The sequence below is a fragment of the Marmota monax genome, unplaced genomic scaffold (assembly GCF_021218885.2).
Source record: "Marmota monax isolate L192 unplaced genomic scaffold, Marmota_monax_Labrador192_F-V1.1 WCK01_AAM20220418_F8-fsc00782, whole genome shotgun sequence".
Lineage (NCBI taxonomy): Eukaryota > Metazoa > Chordata > Mammalia > Rodentia > Sciuridae > Marmota > Marmota monax.
Window position 1 is genome coordinate 73513 of NW_026693962.1, and position 25676 is coordinate 99188.

General features: G+C 37.2%; 1 protein-coding gene across 1 annotated transcript; it reads left to right on the forward strand.

Moving 5' to 3' along the window:
- Positions 1–10684: 10684 nt before the first annotated feature.
- LOC124106367 (olfactory receptor 141-like) lies at positions 10685–11620 on the forward strand. Its single transcript, XM_046463974.1, has one exon. It carries the CDS (start codon positions 10685–10687, stop codon positions 11618–11620), a length of 936 nt encoding a protein of 311 aa, XP_046319930.1.
- Positions 11621–25676: the final 14056 nt, after the last annotated feature.

Sequence of the window (25676 nt, forward strand, 5' to 3'; positions counted from 1 at the left end):
CAGAGAGGATGTATGATACTAATGTCAACCTCTCCACAGAGAAGAAATGAAGCACTGAAAGAACTGATGACCAGAGGATTGTTTAACTGACTAATCACTCTAAAGCTCAATATTGGACAACTAAAGACTTGAGGGGACTTGGAAATTGACTGGACTGGGCTGGGCAGGGAAACCATTGTGTAGACTACACTGCTAGTCACAATGGTTGGAAGATATTAAGTCAATACAGCTTCTCCCAACTTAACAGTAGATTCACATAAAACCTTTGAAAAAATCTCTACAATGGACTATCTAAGTAAACTGTCTAGAAGGAACTTGTAGCAGAATTTCTGCAAGCTGAAGAATACCAAAATGCCTTCCCCTCTCTGAAGGTGGGGTGGGGTGAAGCTGAGTAGGAAAAAAAAATCACTTTCAAGGAATCCAAACTTAGCCTAGGGTTCCTCACTGCCTCAGCAGGAGTGTTCTTCATCACCTCAACCTGGAGGTGGTTAAACCCCTCATCATTGCAGCCAGGGTAGAATCTTTTCTACAACATAAAGGCTTAGATTCACAGGCCCCATAGTTGTAGAGAGCCATCAAGTTCTATGCTGCCATAAAGAAACTCCTGCTGAGGGGAGTGGTACTCCAAAGCATTCAGCAACAGCCCTGAAACCTGCATCATACACAACCACACCCAACAGAAAGAGTCAGAAGATGCAACACACTCCAGGCATGCAGACTTGGGCCTCTGGACTGACAAAAATCACTAGCTTAGAAAAAAAAAAAAGACATAGTAAACAGCAAAGTAGCTCACATGCTCCATCTCTAGTGGATTCACAGTTGTATGTCTCAGAGTGTCCAGTTGACTCAATTATCATTCTGATGCATAAATCTTCAGGAGATGAGAATAAGATGGAATGAGATGGAAGTCCAAACACAAAATGCTTTTAGAAATAATTTTTAAAAAGAAAGCCTCTCTCTCTCTCTCTCTCTCTCTCTCTCTCTCTCTCTCTCTGTCTCTCTCTCTCTCTCTCCCCCCCCACTGACAAAAAAGATTAAAAGAGGTCCTTTCCAAAATATATTGTAATTAAACTGCCTAACATAAAGAACAAAATAAAATTTTCATAGCTGCAAGAGAAAAATGGCAGGTCACATTTAGAGGTAAGCAAATTAGGTTTTTGACTGATTTCTCAATCCAGGCCCCCAGCAATTAGGAGGGTTTTGGATAATCTACAACATACCCTAAAAGATTTCAGATACCAACCAAGATTTTTATATCCAATAAGTACATTCTTCTGATGGGAATATGAAATAAATATTTTTCATGTTAAGCACAAAATAAATAGCTCATAACCATTAAGTCAGCAGTATAAAATATAGTCAATGAAATATTTCACACAGAATAAATGAAAAATAATTATCAGGGCAAATGTATGCATGTATTTCACTAGAAAAAATAGTTGATTCAAAGAGAATAAAGTACAAATTAAGCATTAAAAATAAATCAAAATGATATGAAATAAAAATCATTTCTCTATAATAACACTGAATATAAATGGTTTAAGAAATTGTATCTAAAGATACAGATTTGCAGAAGAGATTGAAAAACAAGACCAAAACATATCTTTACAAGAGACTTACCTCACAGGCAAAGATATCCACAGGCTGAGACGAAGGGATGGAAAATGTTGGATAATGTAGACTTCAAGCCAACATTAATAAGAAGAGTCAAAAAGGTCACTTCATACTGGTTAAGGGATACATCCAACAATATATTATGCCCCAAAATGCTGGTGTACACAACACATAAAACAAAATCACTCAATGTAAAAATCAAAAGTACCTGTATACAATAATATTGGGTAATTTCAACATACCTCTCTCACCAATGGATAGGTATTAAAGATATACATTGAGTAAACACCCTTCAGAGCTAAAATATACTAATAAACAAATAAACCTAACAGACATCTATAAAATATTCCATCCATCACCAACCAGTTTCATTTACTTCTTAGCTATACTTCTATAAAATGGATAGTAATTTACGACACATGGCAAGTATTAGCAAATACAAAGAAAAACAGAGAATATTCCTTATATCAATCATATCTGATGGTAATAAAATAAAATTTGCCATCAATAGCAATATAAGAAAAAACATATTTTGACACTAGAGATTAAATTTTACATTTTTGAATGAGGAATGGATTGTTGGAGAAATAACGAAAGATATAAAAATTTCCTAGAAACAAATGAGAATTAGGTTAAAATATCAAAATCTCTATGATGGTATGAAGGCAGTTTTAAGAGGAAAGCTTATAATGTTAAGTACAATCATTAAAAAAGACTCTAGCACAGTGAAACATACCTATAATACCAGTGGCTCCAGACATTAAAGAAGGAGGATTGTAAGCTTAAATAAAACAAAATAGTGAGGCGCTAAGACACTTAATGAAACCCTATCTCAAAATAAAAATAATAATGAACAAAGGTCTGGGCATGTAGCTCAATGCCAAATTGTTCATAGGTTTAATTAAAGAAAAATAATAATAACATTTTATCTCAAGGCCCTACCCAAACCATGAATACATTAATTCCAAAATTTGTAGAAGACAGGAAACTAGATCAGAACTGAAATTTATGAAATTGAGGGAAAAAATAGAGATAATTAAAAGAACAAATTTGGTACTTTGAAAATATGCATAACATTGATAAACTCTTAGCCAAACCAACCACAACAAAGAAAAGACGCACATCAACAAAATTAGAGATGAAAAAAAGGAGATACCAGTGTATCTCCTTTGGTGGAGCATCTGTTCAAACTTTTGCTTAATTTTTACAATATAATTTGTCATCTTATCAAGCTGTGAGAATTCTTTATATAATCTAGATACAATCCCTTTGTTAGATAGTTTTTTTTTGTTTGTTTAAGCTTTGCTGATATACAATTCACATAAATTTTATCCTTTTTAAAATGTATATAATTTAGATACTTTCAGTATATTTAACAATCATCACTATGTTAGTATATGTTTTGGAAAGATTTATTTTCCATCTGTGGTTTGCTTTTTCATTTTCTTAACAGATTCTTTTGAAGAACAAACCTTTATGCTTTTGATAAAGTCTATTTTTTTTTAGTTTCTTGTATATTTTATAGTTTTTGTGTTCTACCTGAAGAAATCTTTGCCAAACCCCAAATTATTAAGGTTTTCACCTTTATTTTCTTTCAAAATTTTTAGTGTTTTAGCTCTTTTAGGAATATATTCATTTCTAAATTGAGTTTTGCATATGGTATGAGGTAAGGGTCAGATTCACTTTTTGGTTTGAAAATTGTCCAGCACCATTTGTAGACAAGAGCATCCTTTCACTTTCATCCAATGTCAGTTGACCTAGAAAGCCTAAATCTCTTACTGTACCCCTTAGTCTGCATCAGTTATTTATTGGTCTATTTTTACATCAATGGCACATTGTTTTGTTTTCTAGACCTTTCAATAAGTCATAAAACCATGTAATGTATGTCCTTGAACTTTGTTTATTTTCAAAATTGTTTTGGCTAGTTAAGCTTTTTCATATTTATATATAAATTTTTGAATTGATTTGTCAATTTCCAAAAAAATAATATCACTACAAAAAGACTGCTATGTGTAATTGGGATTACACTGAGTCTATAAATCAACTTGAGAGTTGACAACTTTATAACATAGAGTCTTATGATCAATGAATATGGTAAATTTATTTCTCCTATAACTTAAGTCTTAATTTCTCTCAGCAATATTTTGTAATTTTCAGTATTTAGGTCTTGAATATCTTCTGGAAAATCTTATCTTTAAATATTTTATAACTTATACTATTATATGTATTATGTATGAATTTCTAAATATTTCTATTATATATACATATAATTTATTTTTCTTGCACATAAAAATGTAATTTATTCCTGTATATTGATTTGTTTTCTTGTTCAACTACCTCATTATAACTACTTGTTGTTCTGTCGGATCTGTAAAATTTTCTACATAGATGATCATGTCAAGCAGCAATAAAGAATTAAAGAATTTTGCTTCTTCCTTTCTGAAAAAAATAAATAAAAAAGGAAACATCACCACAGACTCTTCTTAGATCCAGAGGATCATTAGAAGTTATTTTGACAATTTATTCTCCAATTAACTTAATAATCTAGAAGATACTGCTAAATTTCTAAACAAAGTGAAACATTAGGATATATAAAAATGGGAGTTCTTAACCCACTTGAATCTAATGTATGAAACATGATATGTCAAGAACTTTGTAATGTTTTAAACAACCAATAAAAAAAAATAAACAGACCAATTTGAAGCAATGAAACTGAAGAAATAGTTAAAAGCCTTAAAAAAAAAAAAAAAGCGCAGGACAAAATGGATTCTCAGCTGAGCTCTACCATGTCTATAAAGAATAATTAATGCCAGCATTCCTCTAATTATTTCATGAAATAGAAAGAGAGTAAACAATTTCAAATTCATTCTATGATGGCAGTATCAGCCTGAGAGACTGGGCATTATAATTTATTTAGATTCTAGTTAAAATGAAGACTAACAAAAGGGAAGCATGTTCAGAGTCAGGGTCCACTGATTGGCAGATTTGACTCTTAAGTGTATCTACTTCACTTAAAAATTTGTACAGCATGCATTTTTATTTGTATGTATGCTCTGATTGAATCTATTTCCTATTTTATGACAAACATTGTCACTCCAAAAATAGTAAATGGGTAAGAACTCCCATGTTTATGGTTCAAAAAAATCAATATTGTTAAATGGACATATTACTAAATGTCATGTATGGATTCAATACACTCCCCATTAAAATACCAATTATACAATTATAAAGCTACAAAAGGTCTGTGAATCTTTCAAGTTCAGGAGTAAATCTTTAAATCTTTTAATCTTTAAAGTTTGGGGTAAGGGAGAATGGTTGAGACCTGGGAAAATGTAAGGGCCACTTTAATGTGTAATTTTTATACATTTTGGGTTTTGAGCTAGGTGAACATATTATTATTATTTAAATTTTTTATGAAAAAAGAAATGTAAAAAATTTCTTTCAAATTGATAAAAATAACAGGGATGTTAAAATGTTCAGAAATTCTGAGAGATTGTGAAAATCATAATAAATAAACAAGTGAAAGGAAGACTAATAGAGTAGAAAAAGGAGACTATGCAGAGCAAGGAGGAGAGGAGCACCGGGAAATGACATGGAGTAATCAAATTACGTGCATGTATGATTTTGTCAAAATGAACCCAGCTACATTATACTTTTAACTATAATGCACTAATAAATGAAAAAAAGAAAGATGCTGAAAAGAATACCAATGACATTCTTCAAAGAACTAGAAAAAACTGCCCTGAAAAAGCAAATGATCTGGAATAGCTAATACAATCCTGAGCAAAAAGAACAATACTGGAGGTATCTCCCTGTCCAACATCAAAATATATTTAGAGCCTTAGTAGCCAAAACATCATGGTAGTGGCTTAAAAATAGATACTTGTATAATGGGATAGAATAGAGGAAGATACAAACTAATGCAGTAAAAGCGATCTGATTCTTGACAAAGGTGTGAAAAACATACATGTGAAAAATGCCTTTTTAAGAAATGGTGCTGGTATCATCGGAAATATATATGTAGAAGCATAAAACTAGATCCCTGTTACTCACTCTGTACAAAAATCAATTCAGAATGAATCAAAGACCTAAGTATATCATCTGAAACACTGATATTGCTTGAAGAAAACAAGAAAAACAGTCCAACACATAAGCATAAGCAAGGACTTCCTGACTAGGACTCCTACAGCTCTGGAAAGCAAGAATTAATAAGTGAGATGACATCGAATTTAAAAGCTTCACAGTAAAGGAAATAATTATCATATTGAAGGAAAACCTTCAGAATGGAGGAAAACCTGCTAGCTATACTTCTTACAAGGATGAATAAACAGTACTCAGAAATCTTCACATACACATGTGCACACAACACTTTCATAAATGGACACATGAATTGAACAAATACTTTGTATAAGAAGTATAAGAGATTAAAATTATGTGAAAATTGTAAATATTTTATTAGACAAATGTCACTTTTGTAGTTTGCCCGTTACCCTGAATAATAATCTTCTGATAACCACAAAATTCATAATTTATTCACTTCAAAGACAGCAGTGTATATTTTTAACAGAGTAATATTTGAAGACTGAAAACCTATTTGCTAGATTTATTGAAAAACATATGGTGATTTTACATTATCATTGTTTACTATAATTACAGACTTTTTTGCAATGTTGAATGGATTATATCATCTGCATGAGGAAAACTGGGCTTCAGAGAAGTGAAATAATAACAATGCTAAAGCTATGTGACAGTGATTTCACAGGTCTTAACATATCTTAGCTAGCATTAAAGCATCTTAAATATATTTAATAAGCCAATATTTTGAATCAAACACAAAATAATTCCATTTATTTTTTTCATCGACATGCAGTCTTTTTTTCCAGAGCCATTGTCTCTTTTATTATGAATTGAATCATCATGCTATTATTTTGAACCAGAAATTAATTGGGTCATATTCCCCTTGGGGCATCTCCTTTGGGCTCCATCAACAGTCAGTAAGTGAATATAAACAGTCTAAACAAACCATATTTATAACATAAGTCAACCTAAATTTGCCATTCCACAGGTAAGAGAGATTTTGAAATCATTTGCAGAATATTTGGGGGGAACTAAAATTCAGGATGATGTTCTGACAGTAAATATTTTAGCTATTAAACATCCAATAAAAATCCCTTAAATTGTTGCTTATTTCATAGGGGCATAAAATGTATTTCTCAATATCTGATTTATACCAATTTCTAAATAAATATTGTACATGAATCCTTCCTAGAAAACAAAGAAAATTTTACCAATATTGATGTTTTTATTAGTTAATTTACATGAAGTAAGAGTAAGCCTACTATAAGTATCAAATAAAATTGTGATATTTGTCCCTTGTACTTTAGTTACCAACAGATCAAACAATTGAAAAATTTCTTTTTATCTTCAAGAATGATCTACAGACATAAAGAAAAGGGAAAGAGTTAAAAATCATAATCCAAATATTACACCCAGGTCTGAGGATAAAGCTTACTGATAGAATGCATGTGCAAGGACAAGATTTCCAACCCAGCACTATCAAAAAATATTATACACAGAAATTTTTAAATTTAATGCAAATAGAATTATTTGTGTGTAACCTATTAAATTACAACCAAAGAGTTTGAATATACATTTCTTTAATAAATATACAAATGAACCTAGAGGCATGAAAAGTTGCTCAGCATCATTAGTGACTAAGGAATGTAAATCAATCCTGCAACAAGATACCACTTAAGATCTACTACTATTAAAAGTTAAAATATCTGCAAATATCACGTGTTGGCAAGGATGTGAAGAAAGCAATGCCCTTCTACATAGCTAATAGGAACTGAAAATGGAGCAGTTATTGAAAGAAACTTTGTGGGGATTCCTCAAAATATTAAACATCATTAATATATGACCCCACAACCCCACTCCCTGATATATAATCAAAATACTTAACAGTAGTCAATCTAACAAAATAAGAACCTGTAGTACTAATTATAACAGCCAAAGGTGAAATGAGTTTAAATATTTAAAAGAATAATGCATTTACAAACTATGAAATATATATGATTGGATGCCTTTAACCACAAAAGTGATATCTAATAACACATGCTGAAATAGGTCTGGATTTTGAAAATTATGCAGAATAAAAGAAGTTAGCCACACATGGCCGTATGTATTATGATTCCATTTATATGAACTATCCAGAATAAACCAACAGATAAAAACAGAGCATACATTGATGGTAGCCAGGGGCTCAAAGGAGGGAATTATGGGGAAAAGTTATTTACTGGATAGTTTGCAATGACAGAAATGCATGGAACTTGACAGAGATGGAGGGTGTGCATCAGTATAAATGTAATTGCCAAAGAATTATTCCTTTTACAATGGTTTAATCTTCTGGCATGAGAATTATACTTCCACAAATACTTTAATTGGAATGATTATAACTATGAGTTTACTGCTTAATGGTATTTTTGTTTCATCTTATTGAAGTGCCTTATTTTATAGTTTTTCATAAAGTTTGTATGCATTTTGATAGCACATTGTCAATCACATGCAATAAAGTAGTTGTTTCTTTTTTTCCAACTTTTCATACTCGGAATAGTTATGCAGGTTTTATTTACAAGTTATTCAAGTACACACACACCCACACACACCCACACAGACACACACATAAATGCATATATATTAACTAAGGAGACTACTAATTTTAAGAGAACTAATAGATATTAACATGTAGATATTTACTTTTTAAATTAAAATATATTCAGTTTTATAATGAATATTATAGGGAAATATGACTGACATTTAATATACATAGGATTCCATTTTCAATTTATCTTTGACCTGTAGTTTACTTATGAAATTGAAATTCTTTGTATACTCCGTTGTCTTCCTATAATATGTGATCCGGAGCTTTGCAAATTATCTTATACAAAATATGCCATGTCTATATTTTGTCATTCATATGCAAGCTGTAATTGGCTAACTTTATGTTTACACGCTCATTTACAAAAAAAAAAAGTTTTTGCAAGCATTTTAAATATCTTTAAATGAGATATGCTAATTGTTTTGTTTTTTATGGGGGGGAGGGGGACTGGGGATTGAACTCAGGGGCACTCGACCACTAAGCCACAGCCCTAGCCCTGTTTTGTATTTTAATTACAGAAAGGGTCTCACTGATTTTCTTAGTACCTTGCTGTTGCTGAGGCTGGCTTTGAACTCGCAATTCTCCTGCCTCAGCCTCCAGAGCAACTGGGACTACAGGTATGTGTCACTGTACCAGGATGAGATAGGCTAATTCTCTTGTTCTGCACATGCGAATGCCCCTTTTCTCTTTTCACTCAAATGTATATTTGAGACTCATCCATATTAAATCATTTTAGTTCTATATTCTCCCTGATTTTATATATATATATATATATATATATATATATATATATATATATATATATTTATTTATCAAACATTTACAAATTGTTTCTCAAAATTGCAGTCATTTTAATACTAGTGGAGAGGGAATCTTTGTTTTTCTTCACACTTCCCCCATTACATTTTAGTCATATACATTTCACTCCTTTAAAAAAAAGATAATTGATTATATATATATATATATATATATATATATATATATATATATCAGAAATGCATGGAACTTGACAGAGATGGAGGGTGTGCATGAGGCTGGCTTTTTTTTTACATATATATATGTAAAATCTATACTTTCTAGCAGACAGTTTCACCTACTCGAAATAGAAACTGAACTTATGTACAGGTAACTCCAATACCTAATTTGCTTAATCATGAGATGAATGGGGAAAGATTTATTCTATCAATTACCTATTTCTACATTTTATCTTTACGTATATATTTTATAAAGACTGTTTTGTAAATATTTTGATTATGGAACTACTTTGTGACTTAGCAGTTAACTAGCTGTTATATAACTGAGTTCATGTTTGATTACATCTAAACAAAAATAAAAACTGTAGAGAACAATGTGCTTTTTCAGAATAACTCTATCACTTTTCATCAGATATTGAGGGAGTAAACGAAACTCACAGAATGTCAAGATTCCAAAATTATAAAAATGGTGAACTGTTTAACTGTATCTTACCCTCTAAACTTTGGTATTATTTAGATAATCCCAGTAAGACTTGATATAGAACCAATTTTAGAAATTAGCCTGTAAAATATAACTCAGAAATGTGTTATTCTTTGAAATCAATGTAATTCAGTATATTTTATATTTTAAATAAAATATTAAAATTTATTAATCTATTTTTCCTTCAATACTTTGTTCCATTAATTTAAAATATAGAATGCTTGAATCCTACAAGAAAGTAGCAAGTTATTTTAAAAATTTCTGAAGGATCTGAAATTCTGAAGCTCTCTCTATGTCATCTGTTTACTTCTATACAATCTCACGTGTTCAGATGTTAAAAGATTATCTTTCTGCTCCTCATTTGATGTTTTAATGCAATTTATTAAGAAACAGCTAATAGAACTCTCTGATGAATCAATAGTTTTGACCTGATGGCATTTAGAAAGGATGAGTTTAACTACTAAGTAAAAAAAAAATACTACACCATTCATATAATTTTGCATGAGTGGCATCAAGACTTCACTCACCATTGTTTCATTGTCTCCTGATCCACTGTGTGGAAATTATACACTGACAAAAATAATTAGGACTCCTGAGCATCATGTTATGTGAAAAAAGAAAAAAGAAAGCCCAGAGTCATATGTTTTCTCTCATGCATGGAAGTTAGAAAGAAAAGAGGAAGAAAAGCTATCTGACAAAAACAGAAAGGAGCCCAGTAGAGTATAGGAAGGGAATCCTGAAAAGGATGGAGGGGAAGACAGGGAAAAGAATTGGGGAAAGACATTGATCAAAGTATGTTAAGTTAAATGGTACCACTGTGCATAATTATTATGAACTAATAAAAATTATAAAGAGATAAGATAATTTTCACTTGTCTTACAGGTTTGCTCATTATTTTTATAGGGCTGTGAACTAGGATCTTTGAAGATCTTCAAGTCTGTTTTATGACATTTAGCCATGAAGAATGTCACTGAAGTTAATTCATTTATACTTCAGGGTTTCACGGACAATAAAGAACTGAGAATCATGCTCTTTGTCATATTCCTAGTAGTTTATATTTTTACTGTCACAGGAAATTTGGGACTGATTGGATTAGTCATCTTGGATTCCCGGCTCCACAATCCCATGTACTATTTTCTGAGTGTGCTGTCTTCTGTGGATGCCTCCTATTCCACAGATGTTATCCCAAATATGTTAGTAAATTTCATATCAAAAAGTAAAATGATTTCATTCTATGGATGTGCAACACAGTCATTTCTTGCTGTCACTTTTGGAACCACAGAAAGCTTTCTCTTGGCTGCCATGGCTTATGATCGCTATGTGGCCATCTACAACCCACTTCTGTATTCAGTGAGCATGTCACCCAGGGTCTATGTGCCACTCATCATGGCTTCCTGTGTTGGAGGAATTCTTCATGCCATTTTACATACAGTGGCCACTTTTAGCCTGTCCTTCTGTGGATCCAATGTAATCAGACACATATTCTGTGACATCCCTCCTCTACTTGCCATTTCTTGTTCTGACACTCACATAAATGAGCTTCTGCTCTTCCTCTTTGTGAGCTCCATTGAGATAGTCACCATCCTGATTGTCCTGATCTCCTATGGCTTCATCCTGTTGGCCATTCTGAAGATGCATTCTGCTGAGGGGAGGAGGAAAGTGTTCTCTACCTGTGGCTCCCACCTGACTGGAGTGTCCATTTATCATGGGACCATCCTCTTCATGTATATGAGACCAAGTTCCAGCTATGCTCTGGAGCATGACATGATAGTGTCAGTATTTTACAGCACTGTTATCCCTATGCTGAATCCCATCATCTATAGTTTGAGAAACAAAGATGTGATAGAGGCAATGAAAAAACTTTTTAAAAAAATAAGTGTATGGATGAAATAAATTTTTCATACTAAACATTAAACTGGAAAAAAGTAGTCTCAATTTTAGTGCCTTCTTGTCATGAATTGTATTTAAAATATTTTGATTTTGGACTCAAAAGGTGGCAGAGAGTATCTAGTCAGCAACACTCATCTTCTCTACAGAGAAGAAGTGAAGCAGATGAACAGAGATTTGGTGGACAGAGTAAAAACTCACAGGATTAATATCAGAAAGTTTTAGAATTGGAGGGACTTGGAATTAAGCTGTGCTAGGCACAGCAGCCAATTTATAGAGCCAATAGCTAATTAGACTCCCTAGGACACATTAAATCAATACAGCTTCTCACCACCCAGAGATGGAATCAAATAACATCTTCAAGAGAGCTGATGAAGGAACTTGTAATGGGATTGTTAAAAGTTGAAGGATACCAAAATCCCTTTACCTCTCTGAAGACAAGGGGAGAGAGGCAGAGCTGAAGCAAGAATAAAAGCACTCTCCCTGCTGCCTCATCAGGAGTTCAGACTTACACAGGCCAACTAACACCCTCCCCACATCTTGGTGATGGGTAAGCCCCTCACCATGAGACAAACAAGATGGAAACTACTTTGTAACAGTCCATCTACCAAGAGCTGTTTTTATAGGCCTTGCAGTTGTACAGAATCAACACATTCTCTGCTGACATTAAAAAAAACAACAAAAAAACCCTGCAGAGGAGCTTGGGTACTCAGTGCTCCAAGACAAGACATTCAGCAACAGCCCTGAAGCCTGCCCCCTGCACCACCACACCCAACACAAACAACCAGCTGATGCGGCACCCTCCAGGCACACAGATCTGGGCCTCTGGGCTGATTAACAAGCACTGTTTGAGGAGAAAATCATAGCAAACAGCAAAGTAGTTCAGGTGCCCAGCACATCTTGTGGGGCCACAGCTATGAGTTCCCGAGATGCCAGTTAACTCAATTATCATTCTGATTCATAAATCCTCAGGAGATGTAACCTTTAAGCAGTCACCTGGGAACCTCAGCGTGTACACATCAGTACACTCCACAAAGCAGCTTACACATTGACATCCCAAAGACACCAACCACTACCTAGTGTGTCCAGAAATACATTAAGGTGTCCTTTGAGCTGTGTATATCAGATGGAGCCAAAGCTGCCCTACCATGGGTCACATAACACAACTTCAAACAGACTACTATAACTCTACCTTAAAGTGCCATACCTCACCCTCTCCAAAATATACATGGAGGAGCCCACAGTGTATTTGACAGTACTGGGATTATAAAGTTTTTCTTTAGGAGTATACACAAAACTAAATATTCTAACAAGGAATAACTTCTAAATCACAGACATTTAGGATCCATGTTCTCTGAACCACCAGAAATAGGAACAAAAGAATTGAAGGGGATATCTTAGAATTGTATCAGAGGTGAACAGGTATCATCACTACCACCATGCCCCGAATTTAGAGTTTAAAGATGAGGTGAGGTGGACATTTTCTAAAAGTTCGAAATCCAAACCAGGAATACTCAGTATTAAAACTCCCCACGTTAGCATGCAATTGTCCAAGCTCCAGATTTCAGGCAGCTACCAGCAGACTGAGTCTCTGGCATTCAATAGGGCCACATAGCCACATGTCCTTGTAGGACAATCTCCAACTTGCACCATTGTTGATCTGACTTTCATGGCCATAGATTCCACATAATCCGGAATAGCCTGCCAGCCTCCCAGGCTTCAGGAATGCCGCATCAGCTCTTGGGGTTCCAGTGTGCCCTAGCATGGTTTCTGCCAACAAGGCCCTAGCAGAGCCATGCCAACCACAGCTACCCTGCAAACACAATGAACATGAATGCTGCCCTGAGTCTTTCTCAGACAAAAACAAACTTAGAAAACTGCGATAAGTCCCTATGTCTTTAAGTGCAAAACACTGATGCATTGCCACAAACATCAAGAAAATCAAGGAAACGTGTAATCACCAACAGGCAAAAGGAGGAGTTAGTGATTGACCAAAAATAAATGAAGACCCAATGAACTTAACAGACACATATAGAACATAAAGTCTAGCAGTTGAAGAATGCATATTCTTCCCAATTGCACGTGGAGCATTCCTCAACATCGATCAGATATTAGGACACAAAAAAGTCTAAACAAATTTGTGAAGATTGAAATAATATCAGGTATCACCTCTCATACCTTGGTGTAAATCTAAGCATCTGTTATAGAAATAACTGCAAAAATTTCACAAATATATGGAAATGTTTAAAATCTATCCAGAATGTGTGTGTGTGTGTACGTGAAATATTGTCTGTGCTTTATAAAGATGTGTTTGGTGTCTCAACAAGTTCTGACAAATCCATCAGAAGTCAAAACTATCACTAGTCAAAAATAGATTTAATAATATCCTGATAAACCCATCAAAATAAAAAAAATCATAAAATTATAAGTACACATTCTTCTCAATTTTTGATGAATTTTTATGAATATGATTTTGTGCTTATAAAATTAATATATGGGAAATTTCTAAATGTTAGATAATTTTTCAAACTACAAAATACATGTTTTCAATTTCACTTTCAGTGTTTTTAGTATGTTTTGTATGTTTTCAGTTGTGCATTTTGACCATTTTGAAGAGAAAACTTATATTGTTTAACAGTTATTCCTAATTTCTTACCTCGTTCCTGAAGTAATATTAATCTACTGTTCATCTGCATGTATTTGCTTATTCTGTACATTTCATATAAACATATTATTAAATGTGTGGTCCTTTAAAGCTAATATCTTTAATCAAAGTAGTGCCTTGATGGCCATCCATTTTCGGACATTTTCTTTCTTTCTTTCTTTCTTTCTTTCTTTCTTTCTTTCTTTCTTTCTTTCTTTCTTTCTTTCTTTCTCTTTCTTTCTTTCTTTTTCCAACAAGTGAGTTACTCATTTTAAGTAAGGGCTGCTGATGAACATTCTTTGATGCTGCTGAAATATTGTAATTTAATCTGCTCCAACCTAAAGATATAAGAAAACCCAACAACCCAGCAAAGAATAGAACAATTTATTAGATGATGAGATGGTCAGCTGGCCTTGTCTAAGCTTCATTCACTTTTATATTGTCATTTTATTCTTTCTTTCTTTCTTTTTTTCCAGGTATTTCTCTTAAATACCAGAGTACTTGTTCACGTGGCTTTGTTGTCTGTTTATTTTTAAATGTGTTAAGAATTCATAGTTTCACATTTTATCTATTTAAATTTGGGTCTCAGGTATCAACTCTTCATTGAGGCACATCCTAGATTCTCTGAGATAGTCTCAAACCAATCACAACAGTATACTTTATTCCTTTTTCATACTTGATTCCCTTTATGGTGTTTCTAATGACTAATGTTAATTTTCAGTGTACCCACATAATCCACCCTGTGATGTGCTTGTGATTATGAAAAAGTATACTTGACTATGCAAATAATTTCACTACGCTTGTCTTTAAAATGTATGAGCATAAAATGAGATATTGTCACTATTTATCATTTTCAACATAGCTATCATCAAGAGGATCTGGAGAATTGATGAAAATAAAATATTCTTTTGTTTCGTTCCTATCCACCTGTGTTAAATTTCTCTCTTTATAAGCTCTGGGTACATGTGTGTGTACCATGTGTGTGTGTGTCTCTGTGCTCATTTACATTTATTGCACATGTTTCTGTGGCTAAATTTCTTTATAATTTATTATTCTCTCTTTACACACACATACAAAGTTTCTACACCATTCACAAACTACATGATTTATTAAGTCCAAGTTTTAATTTTTGTCTCTTCCACATTTAGTCACTTTCATAGTTTCTAATTACCTCGAATAATAATCCTCGAATAAGTTCAAAATGTACTTTATTCATTTTTCAGACAGCAGTGTATATTTTGAACAAGTAAAAGTGTGATCTATATGAAAATTGAAAACCCAGATGGTATATATCTTAAGAAACATATGGTGATGTTTCATTATAAATGTTCACCATAATTACTGACTTTTTGCAATGTTAAATGGCTTGTATTATCAGTATAGATAAACTGGGCTTTGGAGAAGGAGATCATAACAAAGTTAAAGTTATTTGACAGTGATTCCACAGGTCTTAAGTTTTCTTAACATAAAAGCATTTTATATATTTTCTAAAACACCTATTTAAATCAGACACAAAATAATTCCATTTTTTTTTCTGTCAACATGCAGTATTTTTTGCCAGAGCCATTATCTCTTTATGGTGAATTAAATTATTATGAACCAGAAAATAATTGGGTCATATTCCCCTTGGGGCATCTCCTTTGGGCTCTATCAACAGTCAAGTAAGTGGATAAAAACAATACAAATGAACCATGTGTATAACATAAGTAGATCTGAATTTACTGTTCCACAGGTAAGTGAGATTTTAACAAAACTTGCAGAATGTTTAGGGGGAACTGAAAATCAGGATGTAGTTTTGGCACTAAATACTTTAGCTCTTAAACATCCAATATGAACCCCTTTAATTCTTGCTTATTCTATACAGGGATAAAATGCATTTCTAAATATCTGATTTATCTCAATTTCTCATAAGTATGGGTTTACAAAAAATTATAAATATTGATACTTTAAAAAAACAAAAAATTATAAATATTGATACTTTTATTATTTAATTTACATGAAGTTAGATTAAGCCCACTATATTGTACCAAATGAAATTATTCGATTTTTTCCAAGGATTTTTATTATCAACAGATGACACAATGTACAAAATTAATTTTTTTCAAGAATGATCTACAGACTTAAAGAAAGGAGACAGACAGTAAAACCATAATCCAAATATTATACCTACGGCTGGCGGATAAAGCTCAGTGATAGAATGCTTGCTTGGTATGTGCAAGGACCTGGAGTCAACCCTAGAACTTTCAATCTCAACTCCATAAAAAAATTACATTTTTTAAAAATTTAATGCCATTAAAATTATTAGAGTGCATAATAGTAATTGCAGAAAAAATTTGCACGTAGCTAAAAATTCAAATATTTGACTCACTCTGGTCATACATGCTTTTCTATAATTTTGTTATAATTCTCATTATGTTTCCTAATATTCATAATTTTTAAATAAGTATATCTATAATCATCTGATATGGTCATCTTAAATGTGAAGCCAGGCTGGGCGCAGTGGCACATGTCTGTAGTCCCAGGAGTTTAGGGGGATAAAACAGGAGAATCACAAGTTTGATGCCAGCCTCAGCAAATAATGCAGCCTGCCGCGTCCGGCCAAGGGAGCCGAGTCCGGCGAGGGACGGCGAGGTTAAAAGACACACAGGACACCAAGGTTCTTCATCCAGGAGTCAATAATCTTTATTGCTAACACACCTTTTTTTATACCCCAAGCAGCAGAAGTGGAAAACTACCCAAAAGCAGGAGGGAGGGGGGAGAAATTTAGTTTCAACATCTATTATTGTCAGGTACCGAAACCTCCCTTAACAATAAGTCCATCAGACCAGAAAAGGTCAAGGCATTCCCGTGGGATACATATGTCTCAGACGGATAAGCAGGAACAGAAAAACCGCAAGTTCGCCATGGCCTTGTGAGCTGGCCACACTGGCATGCAGAACAAACTAGTGGAGGTAGGGCTCCAGGGGCCAGGGTGGACCTGTTGCCAACAAGTCCCCCTCTTTTGTTTTTTGCATGCCAGTGGGAATCAAGTAGCCCCTGTCTTAGGTCGTTCACAGCCCTTGCGATGCTTACCCGTCTCTGGGAAGGCCCCGATTCCCTGGCTTAGGTCGCACAGCAAGCGTGAAAGTTGCCCGTCACTGGGTACTACAAGATCAGCTCAAGGTGTTATGACCTATCAAGACATTATTGCGGTGAACGCTTAACCGTCTCCACCTACGGGACCCACGACCATCACCGCCGAATGGCAGATGTGATTGGACCGAGAGATTAGACAGCAAAGATCCTAGTACAGGAAGGCAAGAGGGAGAGGTATGCATAGAGAAAAGATATGGCAGGAGTTCTTCTTTTAAGGAGGACACTCATCTTCGGATAGGTCTGAAGTATATCTCAGAGAGGCGATCATCCATCTTCAAGCGTTGATAGTGAACCTGTATTGGCTTAGAGGCTAAGATATTAATTTGATCCTTAATGAATTGTACTATCTTATTTACAATGCAGGGTCCTATTGCCACTACTAGAAGGAGGCCTAACAATGGTCCCAATAAGGGAAGAAGATAAGGCAAAAATCCATTAAGTCCAGTCCAGAGAGGGTTCTCAAATAATTCCCTCCTCCTTTTTTCTAGGTCTTCTTGGAGTTGTTTAATTTTTGTGCGAACTATGCCAGATTTGTTAGCATAAAAACAGCACCTCTCCCCAAGGGCTAAACAAATTCCCCCTTGATTGGCAGTAAGCAAGTCTAAACCCCGCCTGTTCTGAAGAACTACTTCTGCTAGGGAGTCTATCTGGTCTTGTAAGTCTTTAATGGTTCCCGACAGGGTTTGCACATCATCTAGGATTATGTAGGATTGGAACTGTTAAGTAAAGAAAAGGTAGTTTCTAGGATATCTAATGTATTGGCATCTAAATCAGGAAATTGGGATTTGGGCAATATCAAGGGGTGGTATGTAGGCTTAGGAATCTCTGGCTTTAAAAGCTTAATCACCTGAAGGTGTTTGATAGCATCAGTGGGTCCCCCTCCGTCAGAGATTCCGATAGGGGCCTGCATGGGCCAGCAGGAAGGTTTACCCACGACGCCCTCACATCCCGCCTCCGTTAACCGAGTCGTGATGCCTTCCCCTCCCCGGTCACCAAGAAAAGGAATATAATTATAAGTGGTCCCCCATTCTCCACGGGTGTTAGTTAGGATGGCCTCAAAATACTGTTTTCCTTGATTATTAACACAAATTGAGGCCGATGTATAACAGGAGATGTGCATTGCCGGGGTGTAATGACAAGTGGTGGAACAGCTTCCAAGAGTCTCGGTCGGATTAGGGACAACAAGTCCGGGCTTATTAACACATACCCATTTTGGTTGCTTAAATCCTCTGATGTTTTCATTGAGTTCAGCCGCCATGTAGGCTACTTTAGTCCCACAATCAATGCTCTGGATATAACCAGAGGGGGCCGAGTGCTGGGGCCCTCCCTTACACTCACAAGGGGCTCCAAAAAGATATTCATGAATATTCCCAGGTGGGGGGGTCAAGCCCTCCTTCAGCAAACCTGTCCAGAAGGAATGCCACAAGCGGGGTCCAGCTCATGAGGTGTGTCTCGGCACTCACTTGAAGGGGTGAGAACAACAACGGCAGGATCAGCCATCTTGGGAACTTCATTTTGTCTTGAATTTTCATTCACCGGTTTGGTGCAGCGCTCCGGGATCCAAATGGGCTTCTCAGTTCCTGGGGGAAAAACACATACAGCTCCCCTCACTCTAGCTAAGAGTGGAGCCGGGGGTTGCCACTTTCCGGTGGATAAATCTTTCCACCTTATTTGAGCATCTTGTACAGTGGGAGGGGAAAAGTGGCGTTGTGCAGCTGTGTGCCCTCCAGTGTCAGTGAGTAAAAAATTTAAAGTAAATAGGGTTATGCTTAGAAGTGCTTGTGGTCCCTGACAATTCCGGTATATCTCCCCCTCTTTTGTTTTTTGTAAATAAGTTTTTAAATGTTGATGGGCTCGTTCCACGATAGCTTGTCCCTGTGGATTATAAGGGATTCCAGTCTTATGATTAATTTCCCATTGGGTGCAAAACCGTTGAACCGCCTGACTTACATATGCGGGACCATTATCGGTTTTGAGGCATCGTGGGGTGCCCATGGAGGAAAAGGCTTTTAGAAGATGACTGATTACGTCCTTAGCCTTCTCTCCAGTATGTAAGGTGGCAAAAATGAAGCCAGAATATGTGTCAGTGGAAACATGTATAAAGGAGAGCTTACCAAAGCTAGGGAAGTGTGTAACATCAGTTTGCCAGACATCATTAGGTTGTAGTCCTCTTGGATTAACCCCAAGGGAAGGAGAATGAATAAATGGTGCACAGGTTGGACATAATGAGACAATCTGTAAAGCTTGGTCTCGTGAACATCCTGTGTGGAAGCGTAAAGACTGTGCATTTAAATGAAATTTGTTATGGAATTGTAAGGCCTTATCATATTTGGTCGTCACACAGGAAAGGCCGACAGCATGAGTAGCAGCGTCTGCTTTTGCGTTGCCCTCTGACAAAGGTCCAGGGAGCCCTGAATGGCTTCGGATGTGGCCGATGTATAGAGGATCTCGTCTAGCCCAAATGAGAAGCTGAACTACCTGTAGTTGTTCTGTGATGGTGGATTGCTTTCCAATATATGATGCTGTTTCTATGACTAGAGCCAGATTGGCTACATACAAGCTGTCAGTATACACATTAAGAGGAATAGAACTATAGACTTTGAGAGCTATGATTAAAGCTTCAACTTCTGCCTTTTGGGCCGACTGACCTGACACAGGTTGTCGGAGAATTTGAGATCCATCAAAAACGACGGCAAATCCATTTTTGGCCCCATCTGTATATACAGTTTGGGCCTTTGGAATAGGTTCCCTTTTCATAATCTTTGGAAAGATAATGGGACACCTTTTAAAGCTCTCCAAAAGTCTATGTTTAGGGAAGTGATTATCAATCTGACCCTTGAAGCTGCACAGGAAAAGACACCAAAGGTCATGTTCTTGTTGTAACTTGTGTATCATATCTTGAGTGTAAGGTTGAATAAGTATGTCAAAGGTTTTTCCAAACAATGCATCACCCAAATATTTAGCCTTCCAAATTAAGTTAATAACTAGCTCATAAAAGGGAGTCAATACCCGGGGTTAGAAGCCGGCAAGTGGACCCAATAAATGGGACCCGTTTGCCAGAACACTCCTGTGGGAGTAATTTTAGAAGGTAGAACTATAAATGACAAGGGCAGAGAATAATCTATCTGCGTAATCTGCATGTCCTGCAGAGCCTCTTCTATTAGCCTCAGTGCTCGTAAGGCTTCTGGTGTAGGTACTCTACACGACGTAGGAGAAGGCTCTCCTCGCAAGAGGTCATACAGGGGTTTGAGCTCTCCAGTTGGAATATGAAAGGATGGGCGCAGCCACTGTATTTCTCCGAGGAATGTCTGCCACTGATGTAAAGTTTTGAGCTGATTTATCTGGAACTGGGGTCTCTGGGGAAAGATTCCTATGTTATTAATGATGTATCCCAAATAATTGTAAGGGTGTTGAAACTGCACCTTTTCGAGTGCTATGACCAGCCCTGCCCCTTTTAGAAGGGATTGGAGGACTTCATAAGATTGAAGAAGCCTTTCTTTCTTGGGCCCTGCCAGTAAGATGTCATCCATATAATGAATGAGGTAGAGCTGTGGGAACTGCTGTCGAAAGGGTCGCAAAACCTCAGCTACAAAATATTGGCACATTGTAGGACTATTAGTCATCCCTTGAGGTAGGACAGTCCATTCATACCGTTGGTAAGGTTCCCTAAAGTTTGTGGAAGGCAAGGAAAAAGCGAAACGCTTTCGGTCTCGTGGGTCTAAGGGGATAGAGAAGAAACAATCTTTTAAATCTATGACAATAAGATGCCAATCCTTTGGGATCGCAGTAGGAAAGGGTAGCCCTGGTTGTAAGGGTCCCATGGGTTGCATAGTTTTATTAATAGCTCGTAGGTCCTGAAGAAGTCTCCACTTCCCAGACCCCTTTTGTATAACAAAAATAGGGGTATTCCAAGGGGAGGTAGAGGGCACCACGTGTCCTAACTCAAGCTGGTCTTGAACTAATAGGGAAGCGGCCTGTAATTTGTCCTTAGTTAGGGGCCACTGTTCTACCCACACAGGGTCATCTGATAACCAAGTAATGGACAGTGGAGGTGGCCGCACTTCAGTGGCCCCTAGGATAAATTTCCCAGTCCTCTCCGGTCTCTTCCCAGCCGGGTAACCTGTTCTGCTGGATCCACGGGTGATATTCTGCCCTCAAGTCTCTTTCCTAGTCCCCTTCCAGGGATCCATCCCATGTTTAGCATTGCATCATTAACAAAGTCATTATTTCCTTTCAAAGTCTGGGTAGTGAGAATAGCCCCCATTTGATGAAGCAAGTCCCTCCCCCAAAGGTTCGTGGGGAGTCCAGTCACTACATAGGGCTGGAAATGGCCACTATGTCCTTCACCATCTCTCCATTTTAAAAAGGAAGCACTTCTTTTTGGTCGGGTCTGTCCTATCCCCTGTAATAGGGCTGAGGGACTCTGGAGGGGCCAGGCAGGTGGCCATTGTTTTTCAGAAATGACAGAGACATCCGCCCCCGTATCTAGTATTCCCTTGAAAGCCTTGTCCTGTATCTCAATGGTCAGGTTGGGATGCGAATCCAAATGAGCTACCCAAAAGGCCTGGGGAGTTCCAGTGAAGCCAAAGCTGCCGTCGCCCCGGGACCCACGGAGGGCGTGCCCAGGAATGGAAGCTAAGGGCAGCAGCAGCAATTGAGCTATACGCTCCCTGGGGGGAAGAATAACAATTCCTTGGGTAGCTTCTACTACTATTTTTATTTCTCCCTGATAATCAGCATCAACAACCCCCGTAAGAATCTTCAAGCCCCACTGAGTTGCGCTACCTCGTCCCAACACTAGTCCCACCGTCCTCTCTTGCAGGGGTCCAAAAACCCCAGTAGGCAGCGTCTGAGGTCCCATTTGGGGAGTTAATACCGCTCGGGAGGTGGGACTGAGGTCCAGTCCTGCGCTTCCTGGTGTTCCCCTGGGGAGTTCCCAGATAGAAAGGGGTTGGTCAGTGGGAGGCGGCGGAGACGCCCACTCCCTGGGGCACTGTTCTGTCCCTGCACTGCCCCATACACTTTGGCTTCCGGGGCCCGGGGCGGGCCCCTGCTCCCGTTTCCCGACGGTATTGGGTTACCCTGGATGTCAAATTTTGACCTGCACTCACTGCTCCAATGATTTCCTTTATGACATCTAGGACAAAGTCCAGGCATCCCTCTGCCAGCACCCTCGCTCCTCTCCGGGCAGTTTCTCTTTATATGTCCCTCTTTCCCACACTTAAAACACCCCTTAGAGCGGGTTCCCCTGTTATCAGCTTTTTGCATTCCAGTCTTAAGGGCAGCAGCCAAAACCTGACCAGTAATATGAGGCCCATCTATATCTTTGCATGCTCGAATCATGTCATCTATACTTTTGGCCCGGGAGGACTTAATAGCATTTTGGCAGTAAGTGTTAGCGTTTTCATATGCCAGTTGTCTAATAAGTGGCATAGCCTGTTCCAGATTAGGGAATATTTTTCCAGCCGTCTGCATTAGGTGGGCTATAAAGTCCGAATAAGGTTCAGAGGGTCCTTGAGAGATCTTGGAAATTTTTGCTTCAGTCTTAGAAATGGGCAGGGCTTTCCAGGCATGAACTGCAGCTGAGGCTATTTGAGCATAAACACCTGGGTCGTAATTAATTTGTTGGCCTATGGTGGCATACTGCCCAGTTCCTGTCAACATTTCAGCATTTCGCCGTTGATGGCCCGCATTCAGGTTAATCTGAGCCAGCTCGCGGCACCTTTCATGATATTCACTTTTCCACAATAAGAAATCCCCTCCAGATAACACAGCCCTGCAAAGTTGCTGCCAATCATTAGGTATTAGTTGACTGGCTGAGAAGGACTCGAAGAGGGTCAATGTGAAAGGGGCATGAGGTCCATAATTAATGACCGCCTCCTTAAGCTGTTTTATGTCCTTGAAGGCTAGGGGGACATGGGCTCTGGCTGGCTGTCCATCAGCATCGGCGTTTTCAATCATTGGAAAAACCTGAGCTGCTCTAGAACCCCAGTGGACCCCCGCCCGTCTAGTAGGGGCGTCCTCATTCCAATCAGGATTATAGGGAGGAGGTGCGGCAATTGAGGGGGCCCTAGGCACCCTCACATTTGCCCTTTTAAGGCGATGTTCTAGTTCCTCTATCTCCCTTTCTAATCCCTCCTCTTCCTCAGAGAGAGAACTGAGGTCCTCAGGATCCTTTTCGGGCTTAGAAATCTGGAGGCGTTTCCTACCCTCCGAGCCTGAGTCCTCAAGGGGACCCTCATCCTTTAAGGATTCTGCCATTTGCTCTTCCTGCACCTGATTAAGGGCCTGTTCACATTCAGCAAGCTGATCCTTGATCTTTACTTTATCTGTTAATAAAGCATCCTTTACCAACCTCCATAAGGAAAAGGTGGCAACTGGGACACTGTCCGAGCCCCGGTCCCTCAATAATTTCTGAAGGTCATGCCTCACCAGGTCCCAGTCACTATTATTAAGAAATCCTCCTGTCAGAAACCAAGGACAAGCCTGGGCAATAATTTCAACGAATTCGGTTGCAGTCTTAGTTTTTATTCCTGTTCCTTGTGTATTTAACAGCTCTTTCAGTTCGTTGGCCAGACGAACCTTCGCTGTTGAGTTACCCATGGTACGTACCCTGTCTCTTTAAATTATCTTTAAACCAATCCTCCCCCTTCTTTCTTAGAAGGTGAGCCCCGTCCGCTTACCCCTGCTTTCCGGATCTCGGTGGGAGCCTCCAATTGCCGCGTCCGGCCAAGGGAGCCGAGTCCGGCGAGGGACGGCGAGGTTAAAAGACACACAGGACACCAAGGTTCTTCATCCAGGAGTCAATAATCTTTATTGCTAACACACCTTTTTTTATACCCCAAGCAGCAGAAGTGGAAAACTACCCAAAAGCAGGAGGGAGGGGGGAGAAATTTAGTTTCAACATCTATTATTGTCAGGTACCGAAACCTCCCTTAACAATAAGTCCATCAGACCAGAAAAGGTCAAGGCATTCCCGTGGGATACATATGTCTCAGACGGATAAGCAGGAACAGAAAAACCGCAAGTTCGCCATGGCCTTGTGAGCTGGCCACACTGGCATGCAGAACAAACTAGTGGAGGTAGGGCTCCAGGGGCCAGGGTGGACCTGTTGCCAACACAGCCCTGTCTCAAAATGAAAAATTTTTTAAAAGGCTGGGAATATGACTCAATGGGTAAATGCCCCTGGGTTCAAACTCTGGTACAAAAACAAACTATGTACACAAAACTGTATAAAGTAAATTCATTTACACTTTTAAATATTCTTCCTGCTTGTACTATAAGGTGCTTGTTGGTTATTCAGATATTTTGCTGCTTTAAAGAGGGATAAAACTGGAGAAAAACTAACATTACACATGGGTTTAATTCCGGAAGCTATCCATATGTGCTTTTCAGATTGCATGTCCCAGGTTACTTACCTTGCATCAGATGTGACTGACCTGGTGACAGGAATTGTGTCGACCCTGGATTTTCTTGTAACATTTAATCATGTCAGAACATGGATAGATTTCATCATGTTCATCAAAGTGTTACTTCATTTCTTTTACTCCGTCTATACCTCATCTACATAAACACAGGTTGGTCAAGAAATCAAAACTCAGACTGCAGAGCCCTCAGTGGATCACAAAACACAGAAACTCACACACGAAGAAACAAATATACATCAATATTAAAAAAAAAAACTTGCCTGTCTATACACTCAGATAGGTAATAGTTTTATTATGTTTCATTATTTTAAAATAATAATGACCACACTCAAATTAAATTTGCTTTATTCCCATCTCTCTTATTCACATCATGGCTATACCATCTGAAGGAATGTTGACATACTACTTCATAGTTTTCTAAATTTTTTGTAATGAAATAAATTTTCTGTTGTGTGATAGGAGACAAATTTATACATAACATATGTACACACAGAAATATATATATATATATATATATATATATATATATATATATATATATATATGATGTAATTAGCTAAGGAGATTGTACTAATTTTACAAGTATTTACAATGCATCTATTTACTTTATATGTTGCTGAGAATTGAACCCATTGCCTCACATGTACTAGGGAATAGCTCTACCACTAAACCACAACCCCAGCCCCTTACTTATTAAATTAAAGCATACTCTTACTTTTTATTGATTCTTTTAGTTGTATAAAATATTAGGATAGATTTTGACATAATCACAAAAGCATGGAATATAATTTGCTCTAATACATTCCCCAGCAATTGCTCCCTTTCTTTCCTTTGATCCCCTCACTTTTACAGTATT

Excerpts from the sequence above, each read along its gene's own strand:
- LOC124106367 (XM_046463974.1), top strand. The coding sequence starts at position 10,685 with ATGAAGAATGTCACTGAAGTTAATTCATTTATACTTCAGGGTTTCACG.